The sequence below is a fragment of the Ips typographus genome, linkage group LG2 (genome assembly GCF_016097725.1).
Source record: "Ips typographus isolate SLU linkage group LG2, UJ_Ityp_2.0, whole genome shotgun sequence".
NCBI classification, from domain to species: domain Eukaryota; kingdom Metazoa; phylum Arthropoda; class Insecta; order Coleoptera; family Curculionidae; genus Ips; species Ips typographus.
The window spans coordinates 24,342,425-24,370,101 of NC_138423.1; the positions used below are offsets into that span (position 1 = coordinate 24,342,425).

General features: G+C 33.1%; 2 protein-coding genes across 7 annotated transcripts in view; both read left to right on the forward strand.

The window, feature by feature from the left end:
* The window catches only part of LOC145724243 (lachesin-like), a 97,586-nt gene that overhangs the window by 65,232 nt on the left and 4,677 nt on the right, over positions 1–27,677 (forward strand). For 3 of the 6 annotated variants that reach the window (XM_081972406.1, XM_081972405.1, XM_081972407.1), the window contains exons 3-7: positions 5,229–5,270; positions 6,582–6,781; positions 9,261–9,477; positions 17,072–17,183; positions 23,226–23,401. In XM_081972406.1, the coding sequence (XP_081828532.1) occupies positions 5,229–5,270; positions 6,582–6,781; positions 9,261–9,477; positions 17,072–17,183; positions 23,226–23,401 (747 nt within the window). Of the gene's footprint in view, positions 1–4,996; positions 5,125–5,228; positions 5,271–6,581; positions 6,782–9,260; positions 9,478–17,071; positions 17,184–23,225; positions 23,402–23,856; positions 24,136–27,677 lie in introns of those variants that run through there. The other 3 variants (XM_081972410.1, XM_081972408.1, XM_081972409.1) reach the window with 3 other exon arrangements.
* LOC145724245 (uncharacterized) lies at positions 23,813–25,136 on the forward strand. Its single transcript, XM_081972411.1, has 2 exons — positions 23,813–24,191; positions 24,243–25,136. Exons 1-2 carry the CDS (start codon positions 23,863–23,865, stop codon positions 24,598–24,600), a joined length of 687 nt encoding a protein of 228 aa, XP_081828537.1. The 5' UTR covers positions 23,813–23,862; the 3' UTR covers positions 24,601–25,136.

Consider the following 27,677-nt stretch of genomic DNA (forward strand, 5'->3'; position numbering starts at 1 on the left):
GCAAAATCATTTTCATCAAAAAAAGCACAAAACTCTTTCAGAGATGCAATTTTTTTTTTAAAAATACTTGTAGCACGGAAGATTTTAGACTGTTTTGAAATCTTGTCTGGAATGCTTTAGAAGTACTTTGGAGTTTTTTTAGTGTTTTGAAATCTTTTTAGACTACTTTAGGAGCATTGAAGTGTCTGGTCTGCTTTTAAGACAGTTTTTAAACTGCCCTAGAAACTTATGGAAGTTTTTAGACTGCCTTGACATTTTTTAAGAGCATCTAGACTAGTTTAAAATTATTTGAAAGCCTTTAGAGTGTTCTAAAAGCGTTTGGAACCTTCTAGACTATTTTGAAAAGCTTTAGACTGCTTGAGAAGCATTTTGGAGTTTCTGTACTGTTTTAAAACCTTTTTAGACTACTTTAGGAGCATTTGGAAGGTGTTTGGACAGTTTAAAGAGCCTTGAAGGTTCTGGACTGCCTTTAAGGCAATTAAAAATCTTGTAGACGGTTTTAGAAACTTTTGAAAGGCTTTAGACTGCTTGAGAAGCATTTTGGAGTTTTTGTAGTGTTTTAAAACCTTTTTAGAGTACTTTAGGAGCATTTGGAAGATGTTTCGACAGTTTAAAGAGCCTTAAAGGTTCTGGACTGCCTTTAAGGCATTTGAAACCTTGGAAACTGTTAAACTGCTTTAGAACGGAAGCTTTTGGGAGCTTCTAGATAAATTGGAATGGACATTTGGAAGCTTTTAGAAGGCATTTTAGAGGTTCTATAGTGTTTTGGAATGTTTTTACATTTTTTTAGACTACTTCAGGAGCATTTGGAAATTTTGTGGTCAGTTTAGATTTGTAAATTGATACATACATTTTGCAACATGTCAAAAACTAGTTAAATGATACAAAAATAGCAGTAAATAAGCATAAAAAACTAAAATAATCACCAAACGAAGAAAAAAGCAAAAAAAGCATCAACAAAATCTGTCAAATAAGTCGTTTTTGCATAAATCGTTCACATTAGATGTCAAAGGTTGGTTGCTTTTATTATTTACTAAAAGCAAAATTTCTAGAAATCCGGACTCTATTCATTACGTAACGGAAAACTATGCGTAATTAGCTATTTACACTGAGGTCGTAGGTAAAATCTAATACTTAGCTATAGACGCTTATGCATAATTTAAGAACTTAATTTATTCCACTGATTCTCAGATTAATTCGATTACTATTGCGCTTTGCTTTACATTGCATACTTATCGATACACTAGGCTCAATTACCTTGTGATTGATTTCAGAATATAATGCGCTCTAGTAAAACTCTAGTAAAAACAAAATTTCAGAAAACTTCTAAACTACCAAAATCTTCTCCTATGCTTTATGTAAAATCAGTCGTTTCTGATAAAATGGCATTATTTTAAAAAACTTTCGGTTTTTTAAAAAAATACAAGAAATAATTTTTGATGTAATAACCTAAGGCTTTAGAAAACGTTTCTAAAGCATTTAGAATGTACTAAAATGGTTTAAACAAGCTGAGATGTTTCAAAGTTTAAATAAACGTGTCTAAAAATTATTTAGCTTGTTCTAAAAGCTTTGAATAATGATCTAAACCGTCTAAAAATATTCAAAATGGCCGTAAAGCTTCAAAGTTCAAATAAACATGCCTAAAAATGATTGAACTTGTTCGTTCTTGTAAGTGAGATAGACAGTTTATCTTGATTGAGATAGTTTGTGTATACTAAATGGTAAAAACAAAGAAAAATAACCGAACTTATTGAAATTGGAGCTTTTTCCCCTCAACGCCCCTATCCATTAGCTTGGATCTGATAAGTAAGAAGTATGGTTTCCGGTGATGCATTAAATTTCTTTCTGGGGGTGCATCTATCACTTAATCGAATAAGGACATCTCGGGGGCGGGATATGAAAGTTAGATCGTAGGCTGACGTCGATCATTTTAAGAGTATATATCATTCCTGCTTCATAAAAGATTAAAGGAATCTTGACGTCGATACAACCGATGAGCGAGACTGAATCCTGAAATAATTTCGTAAACGGTGCAAAAAAATTAGGTTAAAATATTTTTGTCTCAAGTTATTTTAAATAAGCAATTGATTAAGGAAAATCATTAAAACCTACAGCTAAATTGGGCTGAATTAAATTATCCGATTTGTCTTTATTTTAGGCATGTATTTTTCTTTCTTCTTAACGAATTACTTGAAGTAACTCCCTTTAAGGCATTATGTACATTATTAAAATTGCTTACGATTCATCTTTAGGAGTAACTTTTCTATTGAGAAATTCTTGAAATTTTCCAACAAGGAAACTTGAATCAAGTAACTTTAATTAGAAACTTCCTACATAATTTCACAGGCATTTATTAATCCATTATTGGAATTTTCTACTAAAAGAATCCAGGCTATAACTTTATCCTGCAATATGTCATAACATGGTATTATGTTGCTGACCGATGCACCTGCACCCGAAGGGCAATTTTTTCTATTACGACATTTTTATCCTTTTGGACAAATAAAGCCAGTCGCGTTTTCATTACCGGATCCAGGTCAGAGCTCTTGAGGCATCTTCAATTTTTCCAGCTTACTCCTTATGGAAAACACTATAAAACCGGCAGTATAACTTCCAATTTCGTTTTTATTTTTACGATTTCGGATCTAAAGCCGACTGGGCCCCGCTCGTCAATGTGACGATAACCTAGAAAAATTGACCTTTCGTTTATATCGATAATGTGTAGCAGTACTATATCAGTGACATAACAGTTATTTGCATTACTAGTGTGGTATGAGCATTTTTATGGTCACGAGTGGGAAATATTTCCACGAGGTCGTACACCGAGTTATAGTGAGTACAGGAGTCCATAAATTTGTCATACCACCCGAGTAATGTACAATATTTTATCTACAATCAAAGATGTAAAAGCGATAATTTTCGGGTCGGAAAATTTCCATTTTTGGAAATTTACCGGAAAATTACTTCATGCTTAAATAAAAATTTTTCTTGATAGGGAAAACAACTGTCAAATTTGTCATATTTTTGAATTTTTAGGTTTTCCAAATTTTTTCCAGAAAATTACCTGAAAAGTATTGTATAAATAACCTCAACACTTTTCAAAATAATATGAATTTTTTTAAAATATTATTTATAAATTTATCCCTTCTGGACAACACATTCCCGGTATAAAAGCTTTCATCTTTCGGTAGCGTGACATTTCTACTATATATGTACTAGAGAGGTTTTTTAGGTACTTTTTGAAATTTACAATCTCGGGAACATGAGGAGCTAGAGAGGCTATTTTTAACTCATTTTGTAGTATTTTTTATGTTTTTCCGAATAGCGTAGGAACGAATTTCCTGCGAATCTAAATAAAAGAGCTACGATTTTTCAAAAAGTCAAAAAATTCAATTTTTGTCAAAAGTGCAATTTTGGCAAATTTTTATTTTGCTCCATAAGTGTTCTAATGCACAGCAAAGGATATATTTATACCAAAGGACCTCAAATTAAGAGAAATAACCACTTTGAACCTTTCAAAAATTCGAAAAATGCCATTTTTTGTCAAAATTTTCAATTTTTTTTTTGCTCCATAAGGGTTCCAATGCACAGTAAAGGGCACATTTATAACTAAAAACCTTAAATTAACTAAAATAAATACAAAAAAAGGATTTTAAAATTTTTCACTTTTCAAAAAAATTGAAAGAATGGGGGGGGTACTAGAGAGGTTTTTTAGGTACTTTTTGAAATTCAATATCTCGGGAACATGAGGAGCTAGAGAGGCCATTTTTAACTCATTTTGTAGTATTTTTTATGCTTTTTCGAATGGCGTAGGAACGAATTTCCTGCGAATCTAAATAAAAGAGCTACGATTTTTCAAAAAGTCAAAAAATTCAATTTTTGTCAAAAGTGCAATTTTGGCAAATTTTTATTTTGCTCCATAAGGGTTCTAATGCACAGCAAAGGGCATATTTATACAAAAAAACCTTAAATTAAGTGAAATAAGCACAAAAAAAACACTTTAAAATTTTTCACTTTTCAAAAAAATTGAAAGAATGGGGGGGTACTAGAGACAGCATGCACCGTTTGTTTGACCTGGAAAAATTAAAAACAAGAATTGTCAAGAAATTTCAAGTGAAAGTTTTTTATTTTCGAAATTAATCTACACTGCCTGAATATCTTCCAGTTAATAGTACAAAAATGTAAAAACGATTTATTTTTGAATTTTCAGATTTTCCAATTTTGCGAAAAATTACCGAAAATTTTCTGGAAAAATTTCCATAAATTTTACATTCCTTTCTGTATTTTGCATTTCTTTTGATTACTTATGGTTTTTAAGTTATTTTCAAATAAAGTATAAATAACCCTTTTGGATTAGTTTTACAGTAATTAAATGCATTTTTCAATTTCCTGATCTAACCTAACTTAATGGCTCTAGGGAATTAATTGTGTTCCAAGTTTAAGCCTAATAGCTCAACAACTGTACGAACTATAAGTATACAAAAAAACTGACAAAAACTGATGAGTTTGTGAAGCTATAGGTTTATACAAACTTTTTTGCTTAAAATAGGTCAGATTCACCGCTTACAAGTTTGTACAATTTTAATAATCACTCTGTATATTAGCAATATACGACACCATTAGATTTTAGAAGACATTTGACGTTGTTATTTATGATAGTATACTACTTTTTACAAGAAAATGTTTACTTCATAATCTGTAAAAAATTTAAATTTTAATTATTAAATTGTACGATAATGCCTCTGTAATAATGGTTCAAATAACGAAAGTACAATAATTATCAGTTGGAAAAAGTGTTACCACGTGGTTATTTTACGATAACTTTTTTCTTATATATATAAATCAATATTATAATTAATGTTAAGTGTAATTAGGTACGTTAATCTTAATATTTCCTTTTTTTGGTACTAAATGGTGCTGATTGTTGTTAACATTAGGTTTTTTATTAATAATTATAGGGTACCAACAGTAATTTTAACTGTGAATACGGATTATAAATTCCGTGTGAGCATAGTTCACATCACAGTTTGCAGTTTGCATTTCAGTTAACCATGTCTGGCATCGTTAAAATTGTATTTGCCCTTTGGGCTGTTTTAGCCTTAGGTTCGCTTTACACGAGCATAGGTAAGTAGGTTTCTCTTGTATTCCCCTTATTTCTTAATCTGTAGGTTTAAAAAGTATTGTTCATAATATATATTTTTTTTGTAATAAGTTTTTATTTCTTACAGGCTTTCCATCCATCTTTGTTGCAGCCGACTTTCTGCCAAAAGGTAATTTCAGATTAATTTCGAACTTTATTCATTTCATTAATAACTTGTTATATTTTTCTAGAGGGAGTTCAATTGATGGATAATTTAAGAGACATGTGGTTTGCCAATCATTCATCATTCATTATTTAAAGGTCAGATACAGTGACTTTGCTATTTTAAAAAAATATAGAACACAATATTTAGAACACTTAACTTTCTATTATATTATCCCACACATTGCCTAATCCCTCAAAGTTTAAAATAATAGTTATTTGCGCAACAAGGAAGAAAAGTGCTATTTTTGCTCCCGCAAACAATTTGAGGCCCGAGACGAAGCGGATTCAAAGTTTAAGAGTACAAAAAGCAGTTTACTCCAGAGTTGCGCATCTAATTTTCATTTTTATTACTCAAATGAAGAAAATTTCATTTTCTATATAGGTTGTAAAAAATGGTTATTTGTGCAATTAGGGAGGAAAGTGCAACTTTTGCTCTTGCGAAAAATTTGAGAGTGCAAAAAACAGTTTACTCCAGAGTTGCGCATCTAATTTTATCTACCACCAATATTATGTTATTTATGAAGCAAAAGCGTTAAATACTACGTTAATTTGTCAAGAAAGTGTCACTTTTACTCCCTAGAGAGGAAAAGTGACATGAGTCGTAGAAAAATAATTTGAATTTTACTTTAAAGTACATCACTTGTGCGGAAAACGTTTTACGTACCACGGGCCGAAAGGAAGTTTGCGCTCGAACTTTGGCACCGTGCGTAATCTTCTTTTTCCGACACTCAACACCTAGTTTATATTAATAAAGTTGTGTGAATACCAAAAGGAGGGTGTGTTATTTCCACCTTTTCGTAAGATAATTGTGTATTATTTTAAGCAATAAGGATAACAACGACTTTTGATACAGTTTCTGCTACAACTGACTGTATTCAAACAATCTTGTCCATTTCTCCTAATGGAATTCCAGCTCAGTTGGCAAGTGGCAATAATAAGTCAGGAACTGCTTTACAAAACATAGAAACGCCATTTTTACAGCCACTATTCCTCGACCTGGGACATCGTGTACAATACAACCGCTATTAATGTTTAATGCGTCCTGGTCGTTACGCCACAAAACTCCAGTTTCTGGAAACCGAGTCCATTAGTAGAACCTCTATATAGTTTTTAACGCACGTACAGAGATACATCAAAACTGCTCCGATGTTGAATAATAAAACTTTCGCGAAACGTGGCCGAAGCTTTAGCTTTTGTAATTATTATGCATTTGTATCGAGAAACTTTGTTTGTCTAGTCATACATTGTTTAGCTCAATTTATGAATATTGTTTCAGAAATCACGTTCTTCCCCACATCAAGAAAAATTAGAAGTTACAGGAGCCGAAGTAAAGAGCATCTTCCAGAGAATTCTATTGCCAATGAGGCCAGTCGGGCCTTAAACATATTTTTGACAGAAAACTCCACCAGGGTGACAGCTCAAATTGGTGGAACAGCACGACTACCTTGCGAAGTGCGGAAATCAAACAATGTAGTGGTAAGCGTTTTCTGTTTATGAGGAAAAGTGCACTTTTTTAACTCTGATAGAAAATGTTAAGTTGCGTGTGATCCTGAAAGTCCTGAAAAGTCGTCTTTGCAAAGCCCCTGTCCAATTAAACTTTATCCGAAAAATAAACTAAAAGAGGACGAAAACCCCTCCAACATTGGAGTCATATTACAAAGCGGCACTTCTAGCTTTGTGCATTTCCTTCTGATTAAAATGCGCGCTTTGTAAGTGATCACGTTGCCCGACTACTTGTCACGTGATCTTTTTTTCTTTTATGACATTTTCAGACAAACGGTCTTAACTCTGAGAGTTTATGAGTGATTCCTTAAATGTTTGCAGAATAGAGTTATTAAGAAAGAAAGTTATGTCAACTGTATAGTAAGACTTTTTGTGCAAGTATTTCTGTTTTCAATTCGTTTCAGTTAGTAATGATCGTGTTTACGCACAGTTGCTTAAAAACGCACAGTTTAAGGTCGGTGGTCAGGTAAACCTGGTGGAAATGGTTTTCGTTTTCTTTTTACTCTGAATTATGTGAGTTGCGAAAGCAGGACATTACACTTGGTCGTGGGTAAAGTATAGTACTCTCTATTCCAGGAGAAGTGGCAGTGACGATATTAACTGTGAGATCATATTAAAATTCACTTCTGTCTTAGATTAGTTCTTAACTTATTCTTAAAATATTCGAAAAAAAAATCAACTTTGATGTCCTCTAGCGGCCAAACGGTACAACTTAGCCTAATTCGGTCTACGTCACGTGATGGCCCCATTCATTTGCTTTCTTTTGTTATATGTTGATCAGGTGACATATTGTCAATAAACGGACGTGGACTTATTTCTAAATGCGGCCCTGCGCCAGTTTTGAACCAGTACGATAAATTCTTATTGGTTCGGGTAAATAACATCAAATTTTCATTTCTCTCAGTTTATATGTAACAGAAAAGGAACAAATCGTCATCGCCGCTACGCGTACAATGCTTCTTACAACACTAGTACGTAATATACTATTAAACAAATTTTTAAACTGCGTTGTAATTTATACATAAAAGAATTACCTTTTGACATCACAAATCGTTAAATTTTATTCCAAAAAATAATATAAAACAATACGTATCGCCATTATATTGGATCACGTACAAAAGTCGAAAATACCCCGCGAGATTTTAATATTTATTCGTGGACGTGAACGGATTAATCAATTTTTCATTAATACAGAAACCCTCTGAATTTTTGTTTTAATTGGACCAAAACCCGAAACAAAATACACGCAACGAACGTTGCCAATCATTAATTTTAAAAAATATAATATTAGTTTGACCACTATTGTGTTTATTTTTAATAAATCATATTGGCTACAAATACAATATCAAATAATAGTACATATTAAAATAATTGTGGAGTAATTCTCTTGTTGTTGAAGATTACACCTTAAGGCCGGTTTTTGTTTAGAATTTCAAAAAATTTAATAGCGAAATTGTTTATTTTATATTTATTATATTATTTATTACATCCCATAAACATTACATTTATGATACATCAGGGACGTTCAATGTTGGAGAAGGTTTCTTTGCCCTTATTCTACAAAAGTTATATTTTCTCTTTCTTTCCAATGTTCACATATTTTTTTCCTTTCTGTCTGTCTTCACATCCCCCTTTTTCTTTATTTCTTCCTTTATTTTATTGTTTTTCCATATATTTTTCCTTTTAAACTTTCTCTCTTCTGCACTCCTCCTAGCAACCCAATTAAATACTCGTTTACGATAAACGTCAATTTATTTATAATTTTATCAGCATCAAACTATATCAAACTGGCCGAGACATCAATAAATAAATTAGGCGGTATCGCCCAAGACTTCTGATGTTATTCCTCAAATTAGCATAGAAATCGACTGTCACCGGCACGTTCCCACGTTTCTTGGTCCTCCCGAGTTTTCGAAATGTGGGGAAACGATTGAACGAATGTCTCGCTAAAAAGGGACGTACCTTTGGGGAAAAATATATTTTTCCTGAATTTATTCGAGTGGTTTTACATAGCCCCGGAGACTTTTCTAATCGTTAGCTACTTGGCTTTGTTTTTGAACCACTCCCGTTTGATTGCAAAACTGAAACAAAAACGTGAAAGCTCTGTATGCTTCTGACAGACGATTTAAATTAAAATTAAAGTTGTATCAACATTTTTTTTTAATTTGGTTTTCAATTTGCCAATTCCCATCGGATGGTTGTTTCAATTAATAACAACTTGAGCAGGGATTGTTTGATCGATATGAATCTTGTTAGTTAGTTACACAAAGCATGGAAACTCCATTTTCCTGATTAAGCGGTTGACAGTGAAATTGGAGTCTCCACGGCTTTTTGGAGGTTATATCTGGACAAAAACGACAACGTTCAGGACCTTGTCGCCGTCAATAACGGACAAATAGATTCCGCACCTCATTATTCATTCATTGTCATTAACACTCCGACATTGTTTCAGGTCTCCTGGATAAGGAAAAATGATGTCGGGCCCACAATACTGACGATAGGGGTGAGCACTTATATAGCAGACGACCGGTTTTTGGTGGAACACGGCCGTCATCTCCAGAATTGGGATTTGGTCATTAAACATGTCCAAATTTCGGACGCAGGAACTTATGAATGTCTAGTCTCTCTACATCCGACTACCAGCATATTCATTGAATTGAAAGTTATAGGTAAGATTTATAGATCATTTTATCATAATACTCCATTGTATTGGAAATACGTTCAGTTAGTTCCAACAACTCTATTATGATGAAAATGAAGTTTTTCAAAACATTGTTTATTTGAAGAAACCAACGTTATCTTATTTTTGCTTTTCTAGTACGTACCACATAAAACCCAGTTTTTAATTATCATACAAATAATTTTGTAAATTGATAATTATTTTTTCTACGAATGTTTGCAAATAAGCTACTTTGCATACGTAAAAGTCTGTGCAAAGTGGCACTTTCCCGCACACTATGCGGGAAATTTTTTTTTCCCGCACACTTTTTAAAATGCTGATTATACCTTGCAACAGTGGTTTTATATAGACTATTATACATAAAATCTGCTTAGAATTTTGCGTAGAATTCAAAAATGTAATAATATTCAGTGGTTTCATATAAAAAACACGACTTTTTTCACATTATTCTTCCGTACAGTTTAGGTAAATAAACCACCTTGTCTCTGTCTTTGAAAATGAGGCTTGTTTCCTTAGAAACCAAAGCTCATTGTCAAACAACGCATTTATATTCAATTTAAAGTCTACAACAGTGTTTATTCTTACTTATTTAAGTTAAAAAAAACTATTTTAATAATGGATATCACTGAAGATGAACTTCCGGAAGATGTTCTAAAAGCCGCCAACATGGCTAGTTTGCAATTGCTGCCTCTCAAATCGCGAGAAAAATACGAGAAACAGTACGAGTTGTTTACTCAATGGTGCGAACAAAAGGGAATAAAAACCTTAAAGGAAGAGGTACTTTTAGCGTATTTTGTTACTTTAAGCAAAGAATTCAAACCTAACACAATGTGGTCAAAGTATTCAATGCTCAAAATGTAATAAAAATAAAAGAGACATCGATATCGGTGAATTTTATAAGCTCACTGCATTTCTGAAAAAGCAGAATGTTGGTTTTAAACCTAAAAAGGCGAAAATTTTTACAAAAGAAGAAATATTCAGTTTTATGAACTCCGCACCAGATGAAATTTACCTGTTAATTAAAGTTGCCACTATATTCGGACTTGCTGGTGCATGTCGAAGGGAAGAGCTAGCCAATTTAACCACTACAGATATTGAAGACAAAGGAAACCTCATAATTGTTAAAATTAGGGATTCTAAAAATCATACAGCAAGAAACTTTATAATATCAGAAGAAGTTCATAAGGGAACCTACCTGCAACTGTACAGAAGATACACCGGCCTACGTTCAAAAAAGTCAAACAATCGTTTTTTCCTAGTTTACAGAAAGGGTAAATGTTTTTCGCAAAGTGTTGGAGTAAACAGTTTTGGAAAAATGCCTTCTGAAATAGCTATTTTTTTGAAGTTGCCAAATCCAGAACTCTACACAGGGCACAGTTATCGTCGATCATCGGCAACGTTCCTGGCCGATTCTGGAGAAGGAATCACTGACATAAAACGCTTGGGGGGTTGGAAATCGACTACGGTAGCTGAAGAATACATTGATGAATCCACAAGTTATAAAAAAGGATTAAGTAACAAAATTCTGACCTTCAATCCTAAAGAAAGTGAAGCAGTTCCAAGTACCAGTATTTTACCTTCAGTTGCTCAATCTGCGATCAATTTAAAAAACGCGACCAACTGTACATTTAACATTAATGTTGTTAATAACAATAAATAGTTATAAGTTGTTGTTTTTAATATCAATAAAAATTAAAAACAAAATGTATAGATAGTTCATTCGTAGAAAAAATATTGTTCCTAACACGTGTGCAAAGTAGTTTTCCCGCACTTGAAGCTTATCCTCTAACTGCTTTCGCGTGTGGGAAAACATAACTTTGCACACTGAATAGGAAAACTACTATACTTTCTTGGACCGCAATAATAAAAGCCTGAGTGTGGATATCCTACTAAATACTAAACTAAATCCAAAACAATTTGCAGCAACTGGCGACAGCTGAACTAAGTTTTCAAATTACATCATTCCACAACGACTGTGGAGTACTAATTGAGTTATGGAATAAACACTGTGCGGGTTTACACTCTGATAAACCACAATACAATTTTGACCAGAAAATTCATTCCGGTTGATTAAATTGACTGCTTTGATTTTTCCTGTTAAATCGTCTAAAATAAAATGTTATTTCAAAAGGTCAGAGTGGCAAAATTGACTGAGAGAGCAAGCTATTTTAAGTTAAATTTGATTTGTACCTGTGTGTCTCGGTTAATTTATAATTCGATAAAATGTTTTTATTTTCAACCAGGTATGTAATAACGCTATTTCTTATGTGTAAACCAGGGGGAAAGATAAAAATTACCTGCTTTTACTTTCCACCCGGGTGGAAAGTACTCACTTTCCACCCGGGTGTTAGATCAAACAGTTTCCACCTTAGTATGTAATATACTATTATAAACCAAACTTTCAGCTATAATTCAGTCTTTATTAAGGTTCAACTTAAATTCAATACCATGTCTAGAAGAAATGAAAAATAAAATTTGCATGGTCATGTATGGCAAAATTGAAAATAAAATGGGTTGACCCTAAAATGAGTTGGTAAAGAAAATGTTACATTCAAACCTTTAACCTTTCTAGTTCATTGTTACGTCATCCCAAATTTTACTTTGATTATAGATTCTGTATTTAAGTCCATATTTCCAGAATTTTTTCAGTTTTATTTATATCACCGATGGTATCTATGTCAGATCCCCTATCTTTGCCCAGAGCAGTGATGTGCAACAGTTCTCTCTTATTATCCTGAATTCTTTATTTTTCTTATTTTTTTCCTAATTGTGACATTTCCATATTTGTATATTTATTGGAAATATATACTATTACAAGTTGCAGTCGAAAAAACGAAGATTGGAAACGCGTATAAGTTGGAAAAATAAGAAACGTCCCCGGTGTTGAGTTTTCCCTACTTTTTTCGGTTCAAGTTGTCGAGTTAGAATATTTCCACTTGTTTTCATCCAGGATATTTTTGCGACATATTGTAGGACGTTTTGAGGGTTTTTATTACTATTGGCTGGCAGGTTTTTAACATCATCTATATTCTTAATGCAAAAAAAAATCAGAAACTAGCATAACTACAAAGTTCGTTAAAAATGTGCAAAACGCTGAAATTTTAGAAAAACAAATATTCTGCGTTTTTTCTGCTGTTAATTACAACTTTCACTATTTCTTTAGAAGCAATAATAAGTCGACAAAATCGTTTTTGCTTAATATACAGGATGTTGAAACAAATTTGGACCCCAGTTTATATAACAAACTTATTTTTAGTGAATTTGTTGATAAAATATTGCCAGGATAAGTAAATTTGATTTTAGTCTATTAACGATATTTTTGAATCCAATTTCCATGTATGCAATTTTTCAAACTCTTAACTTGCACTGTAGTCTTGTTGAAACTTTCACCCTTTATATCTCTGAAACTGTAATTAATAATATACAGGGTGTCTCGTTTGAAATAATGCACTTTTTGGTCTTTGAACGCACAGATGATGTAAAGAATACCAAAAACTCAGAGTAAACATGACATGCAAAATTGCCATATAACTTTAAACAATTTCAAAACTCTTTTCCTAAATCGCTGTATTTAATGAAGAACTAAAGCAATTACTTAGGAGGTTTTTGTTGATTTTAAGATTCTCACCTGGCCTGTTATTCACTGGATAAGTAAAGATTTTTTAGAAAAACAAATATTCTGCGTTTTTCTGCTGTTAATTACAACTTTCACTATTTCTTTAGAAGCAATAATAAGTCGACAAAATCGTTTTTGCTTAATATACAGGATGTTGAAACAAATTTGGACCCCAGTTTATATAACAAACTTTAGTTATTTTTTGATGAAGACTAATGACTTAAAATGAATGAAATATCATCTTTGTGATGCATTACATGCTCATGAAATAATATCTCAAACGGATTCATTCCGATTAGTCAATCTCAATCAAATATGAAATGTAGGCTATTTCGAAAAGTAAAACATGTGGAAGAGAGATTTTTGTTTGTGCTTTTCATAATGTAAGATTTTCATTTTCTTCAAGTTTATTTACTTTGGAAGCAATAAAAAAAGAGGCAATGGAAAAGGCTATAAAGTAACATATTATGATCTACTCCACTCAGTCCACTATTCTTCTGCTCTAATGTGCTGTCGTGTGACCCAAAAGTATATTCATCTCTTTTTATTAAACTAGCTGACTTGGATTCTTTGGGATTACTATTGGAAACGTTACAAAGTAAACATAGTTAAGGATCAACGATGTCTTGAAATCAAACTTCACAGTAAAGCCAACGTTTCGCAAAGTTTATTTTTGCTAAAGTTGGCTTTACTGTGAAGTTTGATTTCAAGACATCGTACAAAACCATAGTTAGAGATGTTTTTGGTTTATGACAATATAGTGTCTGAATCATTGACAGACACTTTTTTATACCAACATCTTGTCATATTCTCCACTCATGCGATAACAGCGATATGTTTACGTCTCTCGAATATATGCATATGCATATTATTGTAAACCCTATGTCAACTAGAATAGCAAATAATATCGAGCACGTGTACATAAGCGGAGCGTGTTGTGGAGTTGCGCTTTAATGTTTATTCTTCTCCATATCGCAGGTTTCACTTACACAATATTTGTTTTCTGTATCTCAAAAATGCACTTACGCCTACACACTTTTAGCGTCTCGGACATTTTCGAAAACAAACCACAATTTCTTACGGCTCCAGCGAAAAAACGATTTCCTTATGGCGCAAAACCGTAATAGCAAACTCATAAACGCCTGGAAGTCTCGGTTGTTAGACATAACAGAACTTCATACATATTTATGTGATGTAGCGCGACAACAATAGAAGTTGGGGCTGTATTGTTCGTGAAAAATCCGACCGCATAATAATTGTAGGGGAACATTGAATTTATTCAGATTTTTTTTCTGTTGTTTTCGTTCTAACATATATGAATGAAATTTCTAGTTTTTTGAGATTATCTCACTTGACAATTACAGTCGTACTTCCAAAATTCACTCAATTATTTATAGGAGATGGTGATAAGTGTCTTAATACAGCAAATATTGTAGAACTAACTTGCACACGTATCATTGTGAAAGAAATACTAATTTTTTTTTTAAAAAGAAGGTATTCAATTAACTTTTCATCAAAGAAAAACATAAAATGAAATGGGTTGTTACATTATGTAATCTAATTACTAATGCACGGTTGTAAATAGCGATAAAAATTTGCAAGTATGTTACATAATTAAATTTATTCCACAAGATGGTAATCAGCTAACAAAAACATTATGCATGTGCGTGTTTTTTGAAGAAAACCAAAAAATTGGCAAACTATATAAGGTGCACAAAGAAATGGTTAAAAATTTAATAACTTTCCTTTTCGGCTATCCACCTGCAAACTTCCACACAATAAATATGTTCGGTAGAGGGTGCGTGAAATATTTATAGATCTAGGCTTCCTTGAAAATTTCTCTATATTATAGGGTTTGCCTTATGTTATCCCTCCTTTATTGTAACCTAATGTTCGGTGAATTGTAGTATATTACATAAAGGATCCGGTTCCTTAAGGAAATTGCCAAAGTGGGAACATTTCGAAAACCGTTTATTGTACAACCTCCTATGACATACTTTACAGTTTATACTAGTAAATGCCGAGATGATAAAATAAGTCCATTAATTCCAGCTATTTTTAGCGGGTTGTATTTTAATTAATCTTTTCAGGGTACTGTTATTGTTGCAGCTTCCGGAAAAGCTAAAATGATTATGCTCAACCTTCAGATGAGTTAATTTGCCATATTTACACAAACATGTTCGGAGAAGCTTTTATCGTAAACATACATATAATATTAAAGTTGTGCTATTACTTTTATTTTATTTGATTTGAAGATTTTTTTATGGTAAAAGAAAAATAGCAAATTTGAAATACGTATAGGTCCCTAAGCGATTAATAACAATAATAGAATTAAGTAATAATTAATACATTGTCAATATTCAACATTGGTTGTTAAACCTGCTTTAATATGCCTGTAATATAACTATTTGAATGGATCACTGACGAATGATCCATGATGATGAAAATATAATAGTATAAGATGTTATATTTAAAATAATTTATAATCAACATTCCGTATAACCGTAAGTGTTTTAATCTTGATGATATTTTAGTTAAATTAGGCATGCTGACATCATTATGTTGTTTTCGAAACTCCCTTATGTACATACAGGGTGACCAATGGATAAATTCATTAAGTTTGTTCGAACAGTATTGTTTATATTAGCTAAGTTGAAGCAAAAATGACATATGTCAATTGTTTGACACATGTATTGATGATTATTTCAAATTGAACGCCCTATACAACACTAGACTAATTTTCTTTTGCTTTCAAAATCAAAAAAAAAATCTTGGGTTTTCATATTATTTGCATTTAAAATTTGTAATTAATTTATGATTAATTTGAATATAATGTTACCATATAAAGTCAAATATAATCACCGTCATTACTGTGTGAGAACCACCAGAATTTGTGTTTTTTTATAACAATTGCCATTTACCCCAATTTGCATCATCGTGTTTTAAACCAAATTTGAGTTTGGTTTTGAATGTGACAGAACGAGGGCAAAATTCACAGTTCTAATCTAAGTAAGACGGTGTAATAACCCCTTAGACACATAACAAATGACGATTTTTAAATGCAATTAATACAAAAATGTATTAACCAAAATATTATACATTATTGAGAACATAATGAAAAGTTTTACCAACTGATTTAAAAATATATAGGGTGTTTTAATTCAAATGACATTGGTAAGTTTTCACATACGATTCTGGAGATTTAGTAAAATATAAACATTCACCCTGTACACTTCTTTTCCTAATAGATACTGATCAAAAATAACCTTCAGCTTCCAAGGCAAACGTGAATTTATTAAAGAGTACATTTTAATTTACCCAAAAATAACAAGTAAAAATAAGGATAAAAAGTTGGTCATTCTATTTAAAAAAACATAAGTTTGGTTTGTTACTCAAATTTGGGACACCCTGTATAATAACTGTTTATCTAAAAATAAAGTAGACCTAAATATCTTCTAGTTTTGTATTTAACGTTTTTTGCTAAAATCAAAATTATGGAAGTTAAGGGGGTGGTCAAAATTCAATCAATCACCCTGTACTTAATAATATACAGGGTGTCTCATTTTGAAATAATGCACTTTTTGGTCTTTGAACGCACAGATGATGTAAAGAATACCAAAACTCAGAGTAAACATGACATGCAAATTGCCATATAACTTTAAACAATTTCAAAACTCTTTTCCTAAATCGCTGTATTTAATGAAGAACTAAAGTAATAACTTAGGGCGTTTTTTGTTGATTTTAAGATTCTCACCTGGCCTGTTATTCACTGGATAAGTAAAGAAAACCACTTACAAATTAAAACAATACTTCGAGCTTTTACACCTGGGAATTTTACGGTGGTCAAGCTATTTAATTTGAATGTTAGACTACAAAGCCACAATACAAGTTACTCGTACATTTCTGAAATAAGAGAGGAATAAACCGGTAACCCGAACGACCTTCAAGTCATGTTCCATTGTTACAGAAGCCGTAGCGGAAATCTCTGGGGCTCCCGACCTCCATATTCGAGCAGGATCACGGCTCCGTATAGTGTGCAAGCTGCGTCACAGCACCGAACCGCCTGCATACGTCTTCTGGTAAGATAATTTTAATATTTATACGCGTTCTGTGCAAACGGGATTCCCGATAAAAGTTAATCTCACTTCGCGCTTTTATAACACGGTAAATTCTCCAAAGAGACATTTTTGAGACACACACAGTCGTAAATATTCGTGCAAATTATGCCTAACGTATTTGCACCATTTATAATAATGTACATATAAGATATAAGGGTAAACCTGAAAACTGATAATAAGTTATCCTGAATAAATATCGATACCAAGGGATCAAAGACAATCTAATGCTAATATATGCGCCGTAACTGGTTGAACAACCAAAGTCCGCTGATCAGCATTTATAATCAGGCAAAAACAAATATATATAGTAATCCGGCGTTTAATTACCAGTTGCTTACAAAGTGATGAAAGGTACACAAACATTAACGCACTCCCTTCGGAATAAATCAGGCTGAAACCGTATAAATTGAATGGAAGTAGCCATTAAAGTGCGGTTAGGTCACCGTAAAATAACCACTTAAACACGACACCTTAATAACACGTAAATACATACAATTTCACAAGATTTAATGGTTTTAGATTTAAAATGAGTATTTTATTATAATTTAAAGTCACTACAGCAGAAAATCAATAATATCACATCAAATTACAACAGCGTGTCAGCAATGTACTCAAGCTGTATTTGATGTTACGACAACATGAGTGTATACACATGCTAATTAGGATAGTTAGTAGATTCAAGTGTATAGGCTACCTAGTTGGTTAATTTTGATAGTCAAGTTAATTTAAATTTTAAAATTTTAAATCTTAAATTCACAACACAAAATGAAGATTCTTCTCTTTCTTCATCTCTCATTTTGTGGTCTTAAACTGTCTGATGGTGAATTCAATTTATACAATAATATAAACTGTTAGTTGTAACAACAAATTTAGAGTGTACCTTTATAGTTGTTTCCTACCTTCATAACAATGTTTCCTATTATATTGACAATTAGTCAGCCTGTATTTTGAATAAAAGTTTACTCATTTACTCCAGTTTACTAATTAGTGTTACGAATTTGAATATAAGTGGCGAATCAATATTATTAGACATCTAATGATACTTATCGAGTATTTTCTATGCTAAAATATCTATTTAGTCGTTGATACTAGGCTTTAATTTAGGCTACAAAAAAGTTTAAACTTTATGGACCCATGGCAAAAATCGGTGTGTATCATATGCATAAAGATTATGAGATAATTTTATATTCTAATTCTACACAAAGTGGGGTTAAACACTCAATCGTTTTAAATGTTGCACGTAAACAGGAGACTCAAAATAACAAAAAAGTCTTCTATTTTTAAGTGTTGCTTCCTAATCACCATTTTAAAAAATTGATTGGTTAAAGCATTGTAAAAACTTATGTTTTTTTGATGTTTTATAATGTAAATGAGATTATAGGTGTCAGAAGTAGCCCACAGAACAAAATAATTATTTTTACCGCACAGGGTTGTACAGATCTAAAATCAAACTATTTGTATTTCATACTTTTTATACAAAGTATTTGTTTCAAGATATTTCAAATTAAATAAAAAGGCAACATAAAAATATCCGTATTAGATTAAGTCAGAGTATCTGTTAAAACATAATTGTTTGTCTTCGTTTTTTTTCTTACAAATTAAAAAAAACACTAAATAATGACAGACTACATTCATTATTAAATTTGTTTAAAAAACTTTCTTCATGTATAATAGACAGTGTGTGTAAAAGAGCAAGGCTTAATTATTCACATGAAACTTTTTACTTATACTACCTTTCTTAGCCTTAAAAACAAATTAAAAGCAATTTGCATCGAATTAACTTATAATTGCATAGTAATCAAGAGAAATGTGCATTTTTCCAAGTGGCTATAAATCAGGATGAAACATTTCTCACTGTAAACTAAACCCAAATTACCTTTAAATTACCGGTCCATCATTTACCGTTAGCCTACTATTATACAGTGTATAATAGCTTTTAAGCCGCTGGTTAGAAATATAACTGTAACTTCTTAATTATAACTTCGAGAAAACCATAATTTGCAGGCTTCTTGGTTGTCCAACCAAAAATTCCCCAAAGATGCTATTTTCGCTTGTCCTTCGTAATAACGAAAATGGAATAAAATGATCGATCATTTCCACGAGCTATTATCGTATAACATGCTGTAAAAATTACTTTCCAGTGGGGTGCAATACTGTAACAAATTGTACATTAACGCATTGCAGATAACGTGTGCGTGAGCTGTATTTGATTGATCTATTAGGTATGCCAATAGATAATTAATTTAGTTGGGTGGAGGATCAAAATATTGTTTTTTATATGTTCGAGTTTTGTTGTGCTGGAACTAGTGGACCAAAATTCGTCAATTGTCATGTTATTACTGTGTTTTTAATGGAGGCAGGTGATAACTGTCATAGTTGCAAAGTCAGTCAAAGCTTCTATAATATTCTAAAAATTCTAGAAAACGTCTGGAAAGGTCTGAAAGATTTGGGAACGTTGACAAGTTGCTCTAGAACATTCTGACTAGTTCTAGAAGCCTCATAAAAAATCTGGAAGGTTTTTAAATGTCGCAGAAGGATATAGAATGTTCTGACAAGTTCTAGAAGCTTCTGCAAAGGTCTGGAAGGTTTGCAAACGTTGCCAAAGGCTATAAAACGTTCTGACTAGTTCTAAAAGCTTCATCAAAGGTCTGAAAGGTTTTTAAATTGATACAGAAGATTCTATAATGTTTTAGCAAGTTGTAGAAGCTTCTGCAAAGATCTGGAAGGTTGGGAAACTTAGCCAAAGACTCTAGAACGTTCTGACTAGTTCTAGAAGCTTTATCAAAGGTCTGGAAGGTTTTAAATTGCTGCAGAAGGTTCTACAATGTTTTAGCAAGTTGTAGAAGATTTTTGCAAAGGTCTGGAAAGTTTGGAAACCTTGCCAAAGGTTCTAGAACATTCTGACTAGTTCTAGAAGCCTCATCAAATATCTGGAAGGTTTTGAAATGTTGCAGAAGGATATAGAATGTTTTAGCAAGTTGTAGAAGCTTTTGCAAAGGTCTGGGAGGTTTGGAAACCTTCCCAAAGGCTCTAGAAAGTTCTGACTAGTTCTAGAAGCTTCATCAAAGGTCTGGAAGCTTTTAAATTGATACAGAAGGGTCTAGAATGTTTTGGCAAGTTGTAGATGATTCTGCAAAGGTTTGGAAGGTTTGGAGACGTTGCCAAGGGCTCTAAAACGTCCTGACTAGTTCTAGAAGCTTTATCAAAGGTCTGGAAGATTTTAAATTAATGCAGAAGGTTCTAGAATGTTTTAGCAAGTTGTAGAAGCTTTTGCAAAGGTCTGGAAGGTGTGGAAACCTTCCCAAAGGCTCTAGAAAGTTCTGACTAGTTCTAGAAGTTTCATCAAAGGTCTGGAAGCTTTTAAATTGATGCAGAAGGTTCTAGAATGTTTTAGCAAGTTGTAGAAGCTTTTGCAAAGGTCTGGAAGGTGTGGAAACCTTCCCAAAGGCTCTAGAAAGTTCTGACTAGTTCTAGAAGTTTCATCAAAGGTCTGGACGGTTTGGAAACCTCGCTAAAAGCTCTAAAACGTTCTGACTAGTTCTAGAAGGTTCATCAAAGGTCTGGAAGGTTTTAAATAGATGCAGAAGGTTATAGAATGTTTTAGCAAGTTATAGAAGATTCTGCAAAGATCTGGAAGGTTTGGAAACGAAGTCGAAGGGGGTTCCAAATTGTCATATTTTCAAAATCACCCTGTACGACTGCTCCATCGTTCCATTCACAAAAATCAAGCACAAATTCGCAAAAACCGCATTGCTCGATCTTTGCTAGTTTTGTAGATACCCCGTAACACCATCGATTTTGAGACACTCTGTACATTTAAAGCAAACAAGAAGGAACAAATTTATGATATTTTCTGGGTAATTTACATACGTGAATTTGTTGGTTTTCGGGCGTGCAATTAATCACACAGATCCGAAGAACACAGCTGCCCTTAACATTGCAGAGCGGGCCGAAATCAGAATATTCTAGCAGAAAATGTAATGAAAACAACTGAGTAACTATGTTTGCCATGCATATTACACAGTGTTGTTTTCATTACAAACATTAATTCAAACAAAAAAACAAGGGTTACAGGTGCAGCATTTGCGTAAATCTCAGCACAGTGGGTAGTTTGTGATTAAGGAAAAAAAGACAGCTTTCAGCTTGCTACTTTTTCTTAACCAATCACAAACTATAAACAGTGCTGTGATTTATGGAAATACTGCACATAAGTATAAGCATAATTTGTTATTCACTTATTGATACAGTTAAACTATTTTTTATTATACTTAACAGAAAATACTACATTTTCAACTGTTTATAAAATACAGTAAATATGACATTTTCGGAACAGCGCACGGAAATTTTTTCCCGATCCCTCTTTCCGTGCGCTTAATAATAAACATAGATATCCATGATACTAGATATCCTATGGCAACCCGAAGAAAAAAAAAAAAAACGAGTAATGTGTCTATAGCAACGATTTATTTATTAATGACAAATTTTATTTTCTGTCAGTGAAAATTAAGTATTTATGTATTTATTACATTTTGCAAAAATGAATTCAGATTGTGAAGAAAATCGGGATATTCCCGAAAAAATCTTACAACGAGCGGCAGAAGTGAGTGCAGATTTATTACCAGTGAAATCCAGGTTGAGATATGAACAAGAATATAACAGTTTTACCGAATGGCGGACTCAGAAACGAATCAAAATTGTGAGTGACGATATTCTTTTAGTATATTTTTCTGAAAAAGCCAACACTATGAAATCCTCCACTTTATGGAGTCGATTCTCTATGTTAAAGAGTTGTTTGGCAATAAAAGAAAATACTCACCAGCAATATCCAAAAACGATTGCTTTTTTGAAACGACAAGCTGTATGATATATACCAAAGAAATCCAAGATTCTTACAGCAGAACAAGTAACCAAATTTTTATGTGAAGCTTCAGATGGAGAATATCTACTAGCGAAAGTAATTTTAGTGTTTGGCATCTTCGGTGCATGCCGCAGAGATGATTTAATACGTTTGAGTTTAGATGATGTGGAAGATAATGGGCGTTTCCTTGTCGTGTTCTTACGAGATGGAAAAACTCACAGGTCAAGAAGTTTTACCATTACCAATGAAAATTGCAAATTCGATCCCTGTACAATTTACTGTAAATACGCAGATCTCCGCCCTAAACATATGGAGAGTAGAAGATTATTTGTTGCATACCGAAACCAAAGATGTTACGCTCAACATGTTGGGTGCCATACTATCAGTGGTATTCCAAAACTTGTTGCAAAATACCTAAAACTTAAAAATTCCGAAGAATATACCGAACATGGGCTAAGGCGCTCTTCGGCAACCATGTTGGTGGAAAACGGCGGTGATTTGCTCACTTTGAAAAGACACGGAGGATGGCTTTCTTCCAATGTAGCAGAAGGATATATAGAAGAGTCCATACAAAGAAAAATCGAAGTATCACGGAAGTTGTTTAGCCCTTGTAACTTGGAAACTACAACATCTGTAACAGTCAATCAAGAGAACCAAAGCACACACGAACACTCCGCTTCAACATCTTTAGCAGAGTCTTTAGTTCAACAAAAAGAAATGCAAAAGGGATTGAGCTTCAACAATAATACGAATTGTACAACAAATATTACTATTAATAATAACGGTTCTGTCCAAAATTAATTTTCTTAGAATTACCTACTTGTTTTTTTTTTTGTTAATTTGAGTTGTATGTATTTACATTTTTACTGTTTTAAAAATAAAAATAAATATTCCCGATTTTCTTAATAATTTTTTGCGATATTTTTTGTTTATGTTGATTTCAGGTACCTAAGTATAATAAAAAATATCGTCCATTACTCGTCCAGAAATGGATTTTCCGTTCTTGCATGACTTCCCGTGTTCGGCTGCGCCTCACACAAAATCCTCATTTCTGTACTGGTATACTATTACAGTATGTGACACAGTATAGTTGAATAAAGTAAAAACTTCTGGAATGTTAATTTTTTTTTCGTATTTCTTTTTAGGTACCACGAAAACCGTATGATCAACCATGACCCTGGTGTGACAGTAACGGCAGATCGAACAAACAGCGTCCTTCGGATCGACGATGTTGATCCCAGTTACAATGGAAATTACACGTGTAGTCCATCTAAAGCCACTCCGGCCTACGTTAACGTTCACGTGCTTAATGCGACCGAAGGTAAGGATATTCATCCCCCGAGGACAAGTTTGTCCGACTATAATTCGGTTTTGAGAAGCAGGGGTAGAAAAACCAATCAGAACAAGGAAACGTCATAATCCCGAAATCCTTAAAGTTCCCTAATTTAGTTGCTCCACAATCCATCTACCCGCCGCCGTCGGTTTTAGGGAAAAATGGCACTTGGAATTCGGATCTTTCCTGCAAATCCCTCCTCTTATTTACTAGTTGACTGATTTTCTATAGTGTTCGATCGGAAATGTCGTAAGAATATTCCAGTTGGGGGGTAAATTGCTTTTTTGTGTTGCTGTTCATATTAAACGTCCAGGATGTTCACAAACATGTGCACACACGCATAACATCATATAAATATTTCTGTTGTATGAATCCGGCTTCAGAGAGTTGTTTGTCATTTTTTGGCATTGACAACGACACTTTAAGTAAGTAACTTTTTGTAGAAAAATATGAAATCATCAAGGGAAATATCCGGGGAACCCCAAAATTATTCTAATGGAGTTCTGATCGGTAATTGGTTGGAACAGAGAGTGGGTAAATACCAAAAAAATCCTTACCGACATATCACAATTTACGCACAAGACTACAATAAAAAAAAAGTTTTGGCCCCCAAAAAAGAAGCTGATGATATACGGACCAAAGCTGAGCTGGGCAATATGGCACCATCGAAAGGTTCTGACGAGGTTCCCAATTATTACGATAATTTTTCCACAATCTACGATTTATCTTTTCAATATTTCCCTAAATGGATACCAGGGACTTTAGACAGAAAAATGAGGTAGTTAAATGGTAAATCTCGTCTTCCTTGCTAATGCCCAGAAATTTAAAGGTTTCGACTGCTAAAATTCGAACCAACTGACGAGTACCTGAATGGTTTTGGAAACTTATCAACTCGCTTGAACCTCACTAATGACTTGAAGGAAGAATGGGGCTGTGACGTATTAGATCCTAGACGACCAGTTTTGTCAACTGTCAAAACTGACTACACCAAAATGAAACCAGAAGCATATTTGTTTTCAAAATGGCCACGACTTCGTCCATACAAAATCCAAACCGATTTAGGACCTGAAATGGTTTACTCTCCACTGCCACCAACACACCCAAGAATGTTAGCATCTAAAGTAAATCCAATAACGTGGGAAGGTGCCGACCAGGATCCATACAAAAATTGCATGTGCAAAACTTGAAGAAAAAAACGTATTAAAGCCCGCTGTCATTAATCTTTAGAACCGTTTTCACCTTTGGATTCACTTGCTGCAAATTTTATGTACGCGACGTATTTTCTCGCTGTCGATCAATGCATAATAAATTTTGCCCAGATAGGTCATAAACGCGTTTTCGAGTGCAAGGGCCGCCATAAATATGTATGTTAGGTGTCATGAAAATAAGACGAAATCGAGAAATCGTATATTTACATTTAGGGGGATGATTTATGTGTGTGCTGAGAGCTGCATCAAACGGGATTGTCAGCTGTTAAAGCGCGCTTTTAACTATAAAAGTTTTGTGTGCAGGGAAACTCAAAAACCCATACAAGTTTAACCCGGTAGTAATGGTGTTTCTCTATAGTTATCATTTTTTGGCAAACAGCTGTTTAAAAGACAGTTAAGAATTTTTACAATGGTTGAAAGTTGGATTATGCTTGGACAGTAAATAACTATATTTCGTCTAGAAATTATCCGGAAAAATAAAGTTCAATTATAATTTTGCTGTTTTTGATGGTTAATTAGTTTTGTTTATTAATACACCCATTAAATCATAAACACTTAACTGAACGTCCAGTATGCCAAAAATCAGGTTAAAACCATATTGTTTAGTGATGTTGGTCCAGGCATTTAAAACTGAATAAGGGCTGCTACTTTCACCTCCAGATAAATTTATTCTTAAGATAGTTTCCATAGAAATTACAAAACTGCCCAATAGCAGCGTCTGATTTCAGAGTTTCTGAGGCCCTACGCGTTCTACTTTATTCTTTATTAGTGCCCATGTCTTCTCACACACTTAAAGAAGAAAACCACTACAATATTTTGCGTTATCAACGGTACCATCAACCACACAGTTAGGTGCAGCACCACGCTATGTATGCTGCACTAAACTAATATTTTGATATTGTTTTAATTTGGTGGGTGTCCCAAAAACTGTAAAAAAAGTGAAAAGTTATTTCGTTTCTGGTAAATATCTCAAAAACTGCCAAACCAAAAAAAATGGTCAAAATCACTGAGTAGTTTTTTACTTTAACGCCCTCTAGCGGTCAAGCTGTCATATTAATGATATTTTTTGATTCTACCCTTGGAAAGCCTTTGGCCTGAACTATCTTTTACCTTCAGCGACTTTTTGCTGTCAACTGTCAAATAACCCAGGTATTTAAGGTTAAAGCCAAAATGGTTAAAGCACTTTATAGGTTAGTGAAGCTTAACTTTGACACCCTCTAGCGGCCAAACGGTGCAACCGATCAACTTAGGTGGGAATATTTTTGGAAAGCTTACAATCCGGGCTATCCCTTTCGTTTCAATGACTTTTTGCCGTCAACTGTCAAATAAGCGAGTTATTCAAGGTCAGAGTGAGAGGTGTCAAAATAGTTTAACATGACCGCAAGGACCTTAAGTAATCATATTGTATATAGTTCAGGGTGTGTCAAATTAGTGGGTGAATATAGGGTGTCCCAAAAACAGTAAAAAAATGAGTAGTTTCATTTTTGTTTCTGTTAAATGTCTCAAAAACTGTCAAACCAAAAAAAAAATTTCAAAATCATTGTGTTTTTTAACTTTGGCGCCTTCTAGCGGCCAAACTAGCAAACCAATGACATTTTCTAATTATACCGTTGAAAACCTTACAATCTGGACTATCTTTTACCTTCAATGATCTTTGATTGTAACTGTCAAAATAACTGAGTTATTAAAGGTTAATGCCAAAGTGGTTAAGTTACTTAAAAGGTCTGTAAAGCCTGATTTTGACGCCCTCTAGCGGCCAAACGGTGCAACCGATTAACTTAAGCGGGCAAATTTTTACCAAATAACCTCCTAAATCCAGTGTGCATTTTGGAAAGCCTAAAATCCGGACTATATTTTTGCTTCAATGACTTTTTGCCGTCAACTGTCAAATAAGCGAGTTCCTCAAGGTGTCGTGTCAAAATAGTTTAACATGAGGAGTATACAGAGTGTCTCAAATCGGTGTCCCAAAAACTGTCAAAAAAGTGAAAAGTTTCATTTTCGTTTCTATTAAATATCTCAAAAACGGTCAAACCAAAAAAAATTTTTTTTGACGCCCTCTAGCGAGCAAACCGCCACATTAATGACATTTTTTGATTATACCGTTAGAAAGCCTTTGGTCTGAACTATCTTTTACCTTCAAATTTGATCACGATGACGTAGTTTAACAAAACAATAGATTGACCAGCTGTTAAATTACGTCATCGTGACGTTCGATCCCTTAATGACATAAAAAGTCAACTTTAACCTTTTAAAGTCTGTACATTATATTTAAACACTTGGAAAAGTTGAAATTGTAAAAGCACCGTCACGTGATCGTGGCAATATAACTTTGGAGCTGGCAACATAGTAAAGTTAAGTTGAAATCTGTCAACAACAGTGTGAGCCGGAAAATGTCATCATTAGATTTAAACAGTGGGAAATCATGTTTTTTTCACAATTTCTTTTATCTTTTATTTTACAATAATAAATAAGTATAAATTTGGAAATATTTTGACAGGTTAGTTACCTATTTTCGCACTTCCGCTTTTTGAGATTCAACATTTTTTATAATTTGACATTTCATATAAATTTTTTGTCAGTTTAGCAAATCAAATAATTTGACACTTTTGACATTTGAAATTTTGGTCAGCTTGACACTTCACACCTGACAGTTTGGATTATTTGATAATGTATGTGTTTAGCCACTTTAGACATTATTGTCATTTGAAATGTTGGCGATTAACTTTTTTCAGTTTTTACACAATAATTTGACATTTTATACAGGGTGTTCCGTAAAGAATGCGCTAAAAAGCAAGGTGAAATTCTAGACGTCAAAATATTAGGATTCCACCAAACATGCTTTAGTAAAATATTGTTCTCTTCGATATACAGGATGTCAAAAAAATTAATATTTTCCATGTACATACGATGATATTTACAATAATTATAGGAATAGTATAATGGAATCCTAATATTTTAACGTCTAGAATCTAACCTTGTTTTTTGGCACATTCTTTACGGAACACCCTGTATACTTTAACATTTGACAGTTTAAATATTCTGAAATTTTTTAACAA

Bases quoted from the DNA above. Each gene is read 5' to 3' on its own strand.
- LOC145724245 (XM_081972411.1), top strand. From the start codon at position 23,863: ATGAAATCATCAAGGGAAATATCCGGGGAACCCCAAAATTATTCTAAT. The intron at 24,192-24,242 runs GTAGTTAAATGG...AGAAATTTAAAG, and splicing joins ACTTTAGACAGAAAAATGAG to GTTTCGACTGCTAAAATTCG.